Raw genomic sequence first — 13,633 nt, 5'->3', positions numbered from 1 at the left:
GGCACCCCAACTACAGAGCCCAGGCCTGAACAGGGGGCCACAACACACAGCACTGTGTCCAGCCGCCTTGGCCCACTCGGTGATGGGCCATAAACAAGTTCATGCCAGCACCTGCAGATGTCCGTCACGGTAAACGGTCCCACCCGTGGGTAGGCACTGTGGCACAGGGTGCTACGCCACCACTTGTGACACTGGCATCCCATAGAGGAGCACAAGGTCAAGTCTTGGCTGCTCTGCTTCTGATCCAGCTTCTTGTTAATGTACCTGGGAAGCCAGGAGAAGGTGGCCCAAGCATTTGGGACCCTACCATCTATGTAGGAGACCCAGATGGCGTTCCAGGCTCCTGGTTTCAGCCTGGCCACTTGGCGGAGTGAACCAGAGGATGGAATATCTCTGTATGTGTAAGTCTGTCACTCTTTCAAAATAAAAAATATTTTTAAAGTGGCCCTGTTACACGCAGCTGAATGCATCAGCTAGGAGAGGGCCCTGTTGACATCACAGGGCACATAGTACAGGCACAGTGCCGCAGCGGAGGAGAGAGGGGCCCCAGCACCGCTCCTGGGTGGCAGCCCTGGCACTCACCTCGGGGGCGTGGTAGGAAATGCACTGGAAGATCCAGTCCATGGCGGGCGAGTACAGGGGGAGGTAGCACGGCAGCTCCACTCCCTGGATCACCAGCTGATTTTGCACCGTGTCGCCGTGAATCTATGAGACCAGAGAAGCACTTAGGAAAGGCGTGGGCAACCGTGCAACAAACAAAACTCACGCAACTCGCAGGCTTGCAAGCACTGGGATGGACCCAACCAGCCTGGGGCCTTGGTCGCTTTCCTCAAACTAGAAAACCGCACAGCAAGTTCCCCGAGCCGCCGAGCCGCGTGCACAGGTAACCTGGTAGAAACACAGCCAGCAGCAGAGGGCGCCTGGCGTAGGCTCCCGCTCGCACACTGACCCAGCACGCCTAGCCAGGCGACAGCAGGCCGAGGGCGATTCTCTGGGGTTCGCACCTCCAGAGAGCTGGGAGGCTGCGACCCGCGACCTGGCTGGCCACCAGCGGGCTCTTACCTGTTTGAATGTGAGCAGGAAGTCGAAAAAGTTCTTGTTGAGGTTTTCCTTGAGGTGCGGTGCCACTTCCATTCCCACCTGTGGCCAAGCAGAAAGAGGTTACCTTGGCAACGGGAAAAACAACCCCTCATGTCAGGCATGATACCCTCTGGAGAAGTTAAAAAAAAAAAAAAAAGACAGCCCTGTTTGAGGGCCTGGGTTCGCCTCCTGGCTCTGCTTCCGACTCCAGCTTCCTGTTAACGTGCACCCTGAGAGGCGGCAGGCGACAGCTCAAGTACTCGGGTCTCTGCCACCCACGTGGGTGACCCGGACTGGGCTCTGGGCCTGTGGCTTCAGACTGGCCCAGCCCTGGCTGGTGCAGGTATTTGGGAAGTGAACCAGGGAATGGAAGATCTCTCAAGTCAGTTAAAAACAAATGTGTTAACTCTGAGAGCAGCTCTATGGTTGCTGGGGATGGGAAGGGATGTTGGCAAGGACAAGCACAGATTTAAAAAAAAAAAAAAGATTAACAACAAGTGCCGGGTCTATTGTCTTCCCTTTCACTTTATCAGGTCGTGGAAGAGGCGATAATTAGCCGTTGGGTGACAGCGAAGGCAAGTCGGGTGGACAGGCATTCTGGGGTGAGCTGAAGGGGCCATGACGCAGGCGAGGAGCTAGTCACACTTTCCTTTAATAAACAGCTTCGGCTCCCCCACGCCCGACCCACTCACTGCCTCTGTTGCTTGTTTATCTCCCATCACGCCAGCTGAGCAGCGCAGTAACCTGCTCGGGTCTGAAAGATCCTACCCCAGCAGCGAGGGCAACAGCGCAAGATCCCCCACCCCTGCCTGTGCCCGCCCGGCCTCCGTTCCCCAGGCCTCTGTTGGGGTGAACTGGATGTGTCTGGGGGGAACTCAACCCTCCTACACGGTGGGGAACGTTTCTTCTGCCCCAGGGCTGTTTGGATATCGATGACATCTGTGGGCCACACAGACCGCAGGATTTTCGTGGGCCTCCGAGAGCTAGTGGGAGAGAACAGATGCTGCCCACCCTGTATCATGAGATGGAACTACCCCATCCTGGGTTGCAAAGCTGAGCACACGATCCAAGCCGTAACTCAAGCCCAGTCCATATGCCTATCCCTCCCACAGCCACAGTGATTGGCCTAGGGGTAGATGAATGACGCAAGGTAGGCCACTGAGACTGGGGATGGACTGGGGACCGAGAGTTCTCTCCCCAACACGGTTCTGAGGCTGGCGGGATAGAGCTGGGAGGGGAGCGGACTGTTGACAGCACTCTTGGAGGCCCTGGATCCAGCCACGCCTGCAGTCCTGACACAAGAGCCCGGAAGTGCCCTGTGTGCTTCCGGTCGGATGAACCAGGCTTCTGCCACTTCCGCTGAGAGTGCTACGCACAGGTCACATCTTGTTCCGTCCAAAGGCTTTTAGTAACCACCCAGCGGAGAAGCGCGTTCCGATGTCCACTGTCCCGCAGGGCATCTGCATTCAAAGGCTGTGACGAGGACACGCGGGAGCTTCCATCCGCTCATGTCCCTAACTGCAAACGTTAAAGCCCAACAGGCTTAGGGAGAGTGAGTGTTCTCTGCTTTGCTGGTTTCTCTTTAATAACCAGAAATCATCTTCACTAAGGCACCAAGTGACCTTGTCCAATGCGTTACTCTCCTATTCAACAGAGGTCAAGGTGAGGTCAAAGAATCGCCTTGACTGTGCAGGGTGAGTGCCAATGCGCCCACAGGATCCAGCAGGCTGTGACGCGCACAGGAGGCCCTCAGCAGACCCTCACTTGAGAGCATCTAGACTTTAGAACACTCAGGAGCTGAAGGTTCCAGAAATATACCTGAATTTCCTGGATAAGAAGCCCGCCCCATGCCGTGGCACAGCAGGTAAAGCTGCCACCTGCAGTGCCGGCATCCCATAGGGGCACCTGTTCGAGTCTCAGTTGCTCCACTTCCCATCCAGCTCTCTGCTACAGCCTGGGAAAGCAGAAGAAGGCCCAAGTCCTTGGGCCCCTGCAGCCACTTGGGAGATCCGGAAGAAGCTCCTGGCTCCCGACTTCAGATCTGCCCAGCTCCGGCCGTTGCAGCCATCTGGGGAGTGAGCCAGTGGACAGAAGACCTCCCCTCTCTCTCTGCCTCTCTGTAACTCAGCCTTTCAAAGAAATAAATGTTAAAAAAAAAAAAAAAAAAAAGGGTGGTGCCATGGCTCACTAGGCTAATCCTCCGCCTGCGGCGTTGGCACACCGGGTTCTAGTCCCAGTCGGGGTGCCGGATTCTGTCTCGGTTGCTCCTCTTCCAGTCCAGCCTGGAGTGCAGTGGAGGATGGCCCAAGTGCTTGGGCCCTGCACCCGCATGGGAGACCAGGAGAAGCACCTGGCTCCTGGCTTCGGATCAGCGCGGTGCGCCGGCTGCAGCGACCATTGAGGGATGAACCAACAGAAAAGGAGGACCTTTCTCTGTCTCTCTTTCCCACTGTCCACTCTGTCAAAAAAAAAAAAAAAAAAAAGCCCCCCCCCCATGCTTCCAGTAGGGGGAAGCGTACAGCATTAGGCCTGCTGCAGGGGTGGGGGGAGCAGGTGCCCTTAGAGGGAAGAGTGCTCCTCTCACAATCAGCAACAAGGAACAGACCTAGAAAACTCTGCCTTCAGGATGGATGTGCATTACTCACTCCCAGGGGGTGGCTGGGTGCTCTGAGACACTGCAGGCCCTCAGGGCTTGTCACCTGCTGGATGTCACAGGGAGGAGGGAAATCAAAGGCTGGCTGCCCCAGATTCTTGAATTGCTAACCGGGGGTTTTAACTGTTCCTGGTTTTAACTGCTCCGGGGGAGGCTCCAACTTTAACTTGGGACAACCCCCTGCAGTACCGCTTGGCGCAAGGCGTGATGGGACAGAGGGAAGGCCCCGTGTGGGCGGAGGCGTCACAATCACACCCGTTCCATGGCTTGTTTCTCATCAACAAAAAACCTGGGAGAGCTGCAGCTTGAAGTTTCGTGGTACTTCACAGGAGAGAGAGGCCAAGTGGCTTCCCATAGGCGCCCCTGGACCCATCCCAGGGGGGCCTGCAGCCCTCCGGGGCCGGGCCCTGGGGACCCTGGGGTCTGCCGTCACACGCAGCACTGCTCCCTGCCCTACCGAGGGCCCTCGCCAACTCGCTGCAAGCAAGGATACATCACAAATAAAGCCATCCAGCTCAAGGCAAAGGGAACACGATGTTTCAAGTCAGGGCCAAGCACGCTGAGGCCCGACAGGCCCCGGGAGCCTGCTTCCCAGCCAAGAACCGGGAAACAATTAACTCGGGGAACCAGTTCACATCTAAGGAGATGACCTCAAACATCCCCCTAATTAGAGCTCCGGTAACTTGGTCTACTTGGAAACTAATTTTTTTAGGAGGAACTCTGCAGCTCTCTTTTCTGTGGAAGAGCCGGGTTCTAAAATTAGCAGCTAATGAAATGTTGCTTTTAGGGGCTGGTGGGGTGCCGAGGCAGGAGAAGCTCAATGTGGGGGCTGAAGGGGGTGGCACGCAGCCACGGGGGCGCGCTCAGCCTACCCGGCAGAGGTAGGCGCGGGCGTACACCGACACCAGCGGGTCCCCGATGCCTCGGATCATGCAGGTCAGCCTCGGCAGGCACTCGGAGATCCCCCTGGAGAGACACGGAGGGCGGTGTCACACACACGCAATCAAGACAAAGCCCGACTCCCTGAACCTGGGGGTGGGGGGAACCTGCCAAGGTCAGAGCTTCGGAGCGCCCGGGGGTGTCTAACAGCCCTGCCCCCTGATAGGTTCCTGGCTCAATGAGTTCTTACGTCTGTGTCCCACGCGCAGGGCTGGAGGCCACGTTCACCCCACTCATTTGTAACAGTGTTTTGTCCCCAGTTCCTTTTCAACAACTGGAAGCCCCCATCTTGTCTTTGCACTCCTGTGGCACGGATCTACCCCGTGACCCATCCCCTCCTAATGGCACGGCACGCGTCTACCTATATTCTGGTCCCTCTCTCCTGCCACGGGGAACTTCCCTCTGCCCAAGGCACTGCCCCCACTGGCCAGACATAGCAGCTGTTTCCTCAGCACCCGCGTTCCCCGTTCCCCTCAAGACAATCCCAGGCATCCCTGGGTCCCGCCAGCACCTTCGGGATACATTCTATCCAATCAGGAGTTATCTGCGATATGGCACCCGGTCTGGACTCGACACCTGGTCTTCTGCACCCTTAGTTCCCCGTGAATGCCAGCTGCTGTTATGTCACCATGGGGCTTGTGCATGCGTGTGCATGTGTGTGTGTGTGCACGCGCGCATGCACACGCTTGCATGTCTGGATTTTTAGACATTTGGTGGGTCTAGGTGTTAGAGAAGAACCTTACGTCTTAGACAGGAACTTGTTACACTTCAGGATAGACGCTTCCACATAACTGCAAAAACATTCCGTTAAGGAAGACATCTTCCAAGTCGCCGACTCCTTACAGGAGTCAGAGAGCAGAACCAGGAGGGTCTTGGGAGGGGAGGGAGGCCCCTGGGGCCCTCCACAGTGCAGGGAGTGCAGGGAGGGAGGGAGGGGCTTGTGATTTCCACAGATGGAGTTCAAGGTTTTCTGTGAACTTGACTTTTGGAAAATGTTACATTGTTGGCTGTGCACTGAAATTTAATCTGAGAAGGAAGCCTCGCAGATCAAGGCTTTCTGGGGGTGCGGATGGCGGGAAGGGGAGATGGAACTTGATATAGCTAAGATATAATTTGTGTATGCAAGTTACATTCTCTGGTCTCCCATGCTGGCGTTCGAAGAAGGCCTTGCTCTTTCCATCTTCTGGGAGCAGACAGAACACAGGAGGACGCAGCGTTTAGACTGAGAGAAGGACTGTGTGGCCGCTCCTCAAGGTGGCAGAGGCGGACACGTGGCATCGTATTCCAAGTGGCAAACCAAAAGCCATCTGCACAGAGAGGGAGCACGAGCGAGGGCTCCCACGGCGTGGCTTGCACTGGGTTTTCGGGCCAGCAGCCGTAACGGGACCCAGCTTTCTATAGGAATCTCAGGGGCATCCCAGCACATGGCTTCAATGAACCGTGTGGTGCCTTCTGCCTATCCGGAAAATCATGGGATACACACACACACACACACACACACTCACACAAAGGATACAATCGCGGAATGAGCTCTCTGATGGACGCAATCTTGAAAAACCAATTCAGGCACGTTTCTTTGGCCGTGTCGTTCACATTCTCTGGACAAAAGTGATCTGCAAGACCAACACAAGGGCCGTGAGCCCACTGAAGCGCAGGCTCCCACACGGCACCACCGTGGGACGGAGGAGGGGGAGGGCGCTCAGACCCTCTGAGCCCTTTCTCCAGCATCCTCCTCCTTCCTGGGAAACATGGTGACAGTCAGATCTCACACACACACACACACACACCCCAATGCGCATGTGTGCGTGCACTAAGCGCTGTTCAGATTCCTGATGTTAGCTCACCTCACCACAATGGCCCTCTGAAGATGTCCCTTTATTAATCTCTCCCCACCCCTCATTTTTACTTATTTTATTTGAAAGGCAGGGAGATACAGAGCTATTATACCTGCTGCTTTATTCCCCAAATGCCTGCAGCAGCTGGAGCTAGGCCAGGCTGCAGCCAGAAGCCAGGAATTCCACCCAGGTCTCCCCTGTGCATGCCAAGGCCCCATCTACCTGAGCCATCACCCACTGCCCTCTCAGAGCGCACATTAGCGCAAAGCTGGAATGGAGGGTGGAGCTGAGACTTGAACCCAGGACTCCAATATGGCTGCCACCCACGTGGGAGACCCGGATGAAGCTCCTGGCTCTGGTCTGGCTCAGCCCCACCCATTGTTGCCATTTGGGGAGTGAACCAGCAGATGAAAGATCTCACTGCTTTTCAATTAAATACATAAAACTTTAAAAACAGTGCCCTCCTTCACGTCTTCCTGCCTGCCAACTGGAATGTGGGTGTGATTGCTGGGACCTCTGCAGCCACACTGAAGCACAAGAGTCACCAGACACCAATCAGGACCCTGGCACCAAGGGCTTGCTGCCCCAACACTCCTGACCCTTGTTAGTGTTAGTTTCAGCTTCCTAGCACCCAGGCACCATGCCTATATACTTTTGAAAAGAAACAATGAAAATGTCTCACAGTTCTGGATTTGACACGTACCTTAACAAGGAATGAAAGACAATATGGGAAAATGCAAGAAACAAAAAACAAAAGAAAATATCAACACCACAAAGGGCACCACTGAACCCTCACATGAAAATGATTTCGGCAAACACTGGTGGCCCATATCACCCCACTGTCTCAGGATTCATCAAAAAGACAAAAGTCACTACAACAAATAACTTAGCTTGTGGGCTTTCGGCATTTTTTACCCTGATTCTGCCATGTGGTGGTCCGTGACTGATGCGATCCCAACTCCTAAGGAGTCGGCACAAGAGAGAAACCTCCGGGCACTTCCGTCACAGAGAGCACTCACTGACACACCTGCAGGTTTTCTGAAGCTGCAGCCTCCAGTATTTATCTATTTTGGGTGCCTGGCACGCTTCAGTCATTTGGGAACTGTTCGTTCGCTCACCATTTCCAACAGGACAGAAGTAACCAGTGTCCCCTTCCTGGCCTGAACTCACACACATTCAGTAACCTGCTTTTCAGTTTCAAGAAACTCAGTTGGGAAAAGATATGGGTTATTCTTAAATTCATTTGTTAATCTTGTCTCCTGGGACAGGGAGGGGCACAGGGTTAATTTCCCTTTGTATGAATGAATTATATGGGTTGAAATCCAAAAGCAAAAGTAGGTCCCTGACGTCATCTATAAAATCTCTCACTCTGGCCGGCTCCGTGGCTTAATAGGCTAATCCTCCGCCTAGCGGCGCCGGCACCCCAGGTTCTAGTCCCGGTTGAGGCACCGGTTCTGTCCCAGTTGCTCCTCTTCCAGGCCAGCTCTCTGCTGTGGCCAGGGAGTGCAGTGGAGGATGGCCCAAGTGCTTGGGCCCTGCACCCCATGGGAGACCAGGGGAGACACCTGGCTCCTGGCTCCAGATCAGCGCGGTGCGCCGGCCGCGGCGGCCATTGGAGGGTGAACCAACGGCAAAAGGAAGACCTTTCTCTCTGTCTCTCTGTCCATTCTGCCTGTCAAAAAAAAAAAAAAAAAAAAAAAAAAAACTCTCGCTCTACAGCATGGGGCACGGCACTGTGGCTCACAGAGGCGGAACAGTGATCTGGGAACCGTGCTCCAGGCAAGTCGCCCTGCACACACACACACAGTGACTGCAAGCTACACAACAATCTTCATACACCAGCACAACGTCTCTATGCCTGCCTCCAGCTTGAAGGAGAACTCAGGAACAGAGCAGGACTTTAACATCTCACGTCAAACTCAGTATCACATCCCTGCCTTTCACTTGCTTAAATGCCTTAAGAGCCAACTGAGGGGCCAGCGCTGTGGCATAGTGGGTGAAACCACTGCCTGCAGTGCCGGCATCCCATTTGGGTGCCGGTTTGAGTCCCAGCTGCTCCACTTCCAATCCAGCTCCCTGCTATGTCCTGGGAAAGCAGTAGAAGATGGCCCAAGCCCTTGGGCCCCTGCACCTGCGTGGGAGACCCACAAGAAGCTCCTGGCTTCGGATCAGTGCAGCTCTGGCCATTGCAGCCATCTGGGGAGTGAACCAGCAGATAGAAAATCTCTCTCTGCCTCTGCCTTTCAGTAACTCTGCCTTTCAAATAAGTAAAATAAATCTGAAAAGGGAAGGGGAGGAGAAGGTAGGGAAGAGGAGGGAGGGAGAAAGAAAAAAGAAAGAAAAAGACAGGAAAAAAGAAAGACAGAAAGACAGAAAGAAAAGCAAAGCCTTCTTTGGGATTTCTGCGGGACAGCTGTGATGTTACCTGGCAGGACGCTGCGGTTATCCACGCACATGGAGAAGATGCGCTCGTACACAAGCTTCCCTGGGGGAAAAGGACAGACGGTGTCAGCATCACGAACCCCAGGAGCAAACACTAAATAAACACTCGTTAATTAGGGACAAGGCACTGTGTGGACCCAGTTATGCTTTAACTTGCGATGGGATGCTGCCCCCTAGTGGGACACAACTGTAAGTCATATTTCTTTTTGTTCTCTTGTTTTGAATGAAAGGGACCACTGTAGAATCTTAGCTGCAACCAGGGGCCAGAGGATCCTGATACATCTATCCCCACTGGCTCGGCGGAGAAGGGGCCAAACCCTATTCCAGGCCAGAGGCCAAAACAGGTAGCCCACAGGCTGGATCCAGCCCAAGACCAGTTTTGTTTGGCCTACACCACAATGGCTCACCAAGTGTTACCATATTTTTGGAACTCGTTACCAACAGCAAAAACTGGGAGGATTCACACAAAACACTGGATTTCCTGCTTCATGTCAGATGTGCGAGAAGGTACCCTTAGCCCTACAGGCTAACAGCAGCGAGGGGGTGGGGGTGGGGGTAGAAGCTGCCCTGTGAAATGGCACAGACACTACCCCGCATCGCCAGCCTCACTCGCTCATTACGCACCTTGCCTGGCGCCTAGAGGCCCTGGAACTTAGGCTGCCAGTAGAAGGCCAAGCTCCACCGTAACAGATTTTATCGCCAGCACGTGCCCAGTGCCCACCATGCAGTGGGTGCTCACTCATCACTGAACGAACACATCTGAGGTTCTGTGGGTCACAGGTCACCGTCGCAACTACTCAGCTTCTGCCGTTTCCACAGGCATAGGCAGTATGCAAACGAATGCACATTCTGTGTTCCCATAAAATCCGATGTACACAAACACTGGACAATCGGAACTCGAAGTGTGCGCGTATTTTGGAGAACGGTCCTAATCCGTCTCTGAAGCCTCCTCAGTGCCTTCGATGTCAAAGTACCTCCCTCTGCTTCTGTTGTCCCCTCTTCTCCCCCTTGGTAAGCCCATCATCCAAGCAGTAAAGAACACCACACACTGCTCACCAACGGAAAAAGAACCAGACAAGCTACGCGGGTCGTGTCTGGTCACACACGGGGGCAAACAGCACGGCCAGGAGGTGGCAGTGCTGAGACAGTGAGGGAAGCGGCCCAGCAAGTGGCCCTGCCAAGGCGCCTCCCCCCCCCCCCCCCCCCCCGGGGAGCCACCCCATCACTATCACTGAGAGTCACGCGTTGGAGCGATGAAGAGGAACACGGATTCTGAGCCACACTCACAGGGGACAGTCCCTCCCTCGGGCAGCCGCCCGGGAGCCTCAGGGCTGAAACTGCCCTGGTTCTGGGCTCCCCAGAGACAGCCACGCCCCCCCCCCAGGGCTTCTCACACCTGACTGACATGCACAGCACCTGCGGGCTCTGTGTCTGTCCTCGGAGGCTCTGAAATGAGCAGTCCGGGCGCGACTGGACCCCTGGGTGACTGCGAAGCATGGCCAGGCAGGAGCAGTGTGGCTCGGAACCAGGGGTCCCACTTAGAAGCTCCGAGAAGCCTCAGAGAACAGGCCCCGGTACCCACACGCTCAGCCTCTTTCCTCCTGACAGTGTTGTTACCTGGGGCCACACCTGGTGCAGAGAGTGAACGTGAACGTGAATTGCGGTTTTCCCTCCTTTCCTACACACAACACTCCACAACTGCTCTGCCTCTTCTCCCCTCAACCACACACCCTGGAGACCCTCCCCAAAGGCCACCACGCGGCCTCACCCGTAGACACTACAAAGCCACGCTGCCCTTTCCACAGTGGGCCCCCGACGGCTGGCCACTGGTGTGGCTTCCGTCTTTGGTCTTTGGCTGCTACAGATGGAATGAATTCCCTCGGGTGGAACCACTAGGTCAATGGCATTGGTGTTTGTAACTCTGATGGAGTACGGAACTTCCGGTGCAAGCAGTATACCAGGCAACAGCAGGTGCCTTGTGAACACAGTGCAGAGCTCCGGCTCTTGGTGACCTTGGCAAGCTTTCAGACTCCTCACCTCTAACACAGGGGTGGGCACAGACAAAGCCTCCCGGCGCTGCTGGGCACACAACGTCACGCCCATAAGGCACCTAGAGGAGCCGAGCTGACCTCCCGACTCCCCACCCAGCCATTTCCTGGCACCTTGGCGCTGTCTCCCGGCTCGCACTCGCAGGGGCTGGTGGAATGGCTGCCCAAAGCCTCCACAAGGCGCAGGCGCTGGCTGGCTCTGGCCAGGTTGGCATCCCGGGAGCTCAGGGGTGCTGGTTCATGCCAAAGGAGCCTGTAGGATGCCGAGACCCAAGCGGTGCATGGCCCCACACCCATCCATCCTGGCAGCCCCTGGCCACGCCCACCCAGGGCGCCGCCCCCTCCCCTCTCACTGGAAGTGCTGCAGCCGCCTCCAGCCCTGCCCCAGTCTACTGTGGCTCAACAGCCAGAGGCAGCCTGTTAACACTGGAAGCAGACCCCGGCCCTCCTCTGCTCCACTTCCTCACGCCTTCCCGGTCAAAGCCAACTCCTGCCCGTGGTCCACGAGGCCCCCCGTGTCAGCCCCACCCCCTCCTGCGAGGCATGCTCCCACCCCAGGGTCTCTGCACCACTGCTCCATGGCCTCACCCGCCGCCCCAGAGCCGGTGGCTCATGTCTCACCTCCTCCCAGTAACTGCCCCTGGCTTCTCGACAAGGCTTTCTCTGAGCGCCCCACTGAAAAACGCAGGCCACCCCAACCCGGCTCTGTACCCGTATCTTGCACACAATCGGGCCGACTCGGGTGTTCGGTGAATTCCGTCTGTGGCTGGAGCAGAAGCCCCACAAAGGCGGGGACCGTCATGCCTCCTCTCGGCTCCGACACCTCCGCCACCTCTCCGGGTCATCAGAACCCCACCGGCTGCCTTTGGGCTGGGACAGCTCCTCCCCCAAGTCCGCATCTCCCCCTGCTGGCAACGGCACCACCTCGCTTCTTTTAGGGTGACCAGATGTGCATCATCATCCCCCCCAGACCCAGCTGGCTCAGGCACTGCCATGGAAGCCAGGCCTGGCCAATGAGATGTGATCCCAGGGTTACTGGAATGTTTGGGGCAAGCAGCTCTACCCTTGCCCCGGGAGCACCCGCAGAATAAGCTGACAGAGCTGGGACACCTTGTGAAGCTGGACAGTGAAGCCAGCCGGGGGGAAAGGACTGGGAAAACACAAGGTCCTAATGATGTTGTTCCAGCTCCTGGATCCAGCCATACCTGCAGGCAGACACCATCTGTGTCGGGCCCTCTCAGTTTCAGCCAGTTAGGTCTCCTGCTGCGCGCTCTCACTATTACACTCGGGCTCCAGGGCAGCACCCGGATGCGGAACTGAACGGATCTCTCCAGTCAACACTTTGTTTTCAGACACATCAGCTCTCTCAGTGGATTGCAGACAGGACCTGCTTGGCTGGGAACCTGCGAGTCCCTGCTTGCTAAGACGGTCGCTGTCCCTGCTCTGGTGTCCTGCATCCAGCTGTAGGCCAGAAACCCTATTTCCTGCCCCTGCGAGGCCCCTCGCGGCTCCTAGGGGGCTGCAGGGTCTGGAAAAAGTGCTAACAGCCGGGTGTTGTGGCCTGACCAACCACTGCCCAGAGCACAGAAGGGTCCTGCTCCTCAGGGCTGCTCTGGTCACTCCAGACCTTTCCACCAGTCCCCGAGCACGCACTCGTGACAGAGACCTCAGCGAGGCTGCAGCCAGTGCCCGGGCAGGAGGAGCGATGGCCGGGACGAAGGTGTCCACCGTGAAGACACAGGACAGACATGCTGGGGAGATGTGCAGGAGGCGGAGCCGTAGAACAACAATGGGACACGGGCACACAGCGGAGCACGCACCAACTTCCCACGCAAGCAGCCAGGAGTGCAGTGGTGCCGCTCCCAGCGGGGCGAGGAGGGGCTGCGAGGAGCAGCCAAGATCAGTTCTGAACCAGGGCAACGGTGCTGGAGCAGGGCTGGCTCGGACAGGCCCCGGGCGCCCCACTTTACCGCCCGCCCAGGAGCAGAGGGAAGATCATTTAGGGGTCTTTGCTAAACAGCACCTGTAGGAACAGGCCCGGCTCGGCCTGCCTTCCAACTCGCCTAAGTACCCTACACCGTGGCAGAACCCGGTTTAGAGCGACACGAGCGCCCCGTTCCCGAGACGTTCAGAGGAGCCTGATTGGCACTCACCGAACGTGTCCAGTATGTCGGTGATGAGCACGAACTTGCTGGGGTAGAACTGAATCACGCTCGTGTCCGAAAGAAGCTTCGAGCACTAGAAAGGCACAAAGGAACAGAAAATTTGTTCGGGGGGTGGGGGGCAGCCGTGGTCGGGACGCCCCAGGCCCTGCAAAGTATTGGTTTCTTTCTTTTGCTTAATCAGCTTATTTAAAAGGCAGGGAGAGAAAGGTTTTCCACCTGCTGGTCTACCCACCAGATGCCCACACAGCCAGGCCTGGGCCAGGCAGGAGCCAGGAGCCCAGAACTCAACCAGGGCCTCGCAGGTGGTCAGCCACCCCTGCTGCCTCCCACAGTGCACGCTCAGGAGGAAGCCCGATCGGAATCCAAGCCAGGACTCGAACCCAGACCCTGACACAGGATGCAGGCGTCCCAGGAGGCGGCTTGACCCCTGTGCCTGCGCCTGCCCCCAAAAGATGATTCCGGCGAGGCACT

The 13,633-nt window shown here is 56.5% G+C and overlaps 1 protein-coding gene across 2 annotated transcripts in view; it reads right to left on the bottom strand.

The window, feature by feature from the left end:
- The window catches only part of VPS35L (VPS35 endosomal protein sorting factor like), a 92,031-nt gene that overhangs the window by 59,474 nt on the left and 18,924 nt on the right, over window positions 1-13,633 (bottom strand). For both annotated transcript variants that reach the window (XM_002711807.5, XM_070064787.1), the window contains exons 8-14: window positions 13,151-13,235; window positions 8,933-8,992; window positions 6,189-6,285; window positions 5,416-5,463; window positions 4,606-4,699; window positions 1,063-1,140; window positions 583-705 (exon numbers count right to left, since the gene is read on the bottom strand). In XM_002711807.5, the coding sequence (XP_002711853.2) occupies window positions 583-705; window positions 1,063-1,140; window positions 4,606-4,699; window positions 5,416-5,463; window positions 6,189-6,285; window positions 8,933-8,992; window positions 13,151-13,235 (585 nt within the window). The remainder of the gene's footprint in view (window positions 1-582; window positions 706-1,062; window positions 1,141-4,605; window positions 4,700-5,415; window positions 5,464-6,188; window positions 6,286-8,932; window positions 8,993-13,150; window positions 13,236-13,633) is intronic.

Source organism: Oryctolagus cuniculus, chromosome 19 (genome assembly GCF_964237555.1).
Source record: "Oryctolagus cuniculus chromosome 19, mOryCun1.1, whole genome shotgun sequence".
NCBI lineage: Eukaryota > Metazoa > Chordata > Mammalia > Lagomorpha > Leporidae > Oryctolagus > Oryctolagus cuniculus.
This window is presented reverse-complemented; position numbering and strand designations above follow the sequence as displayed.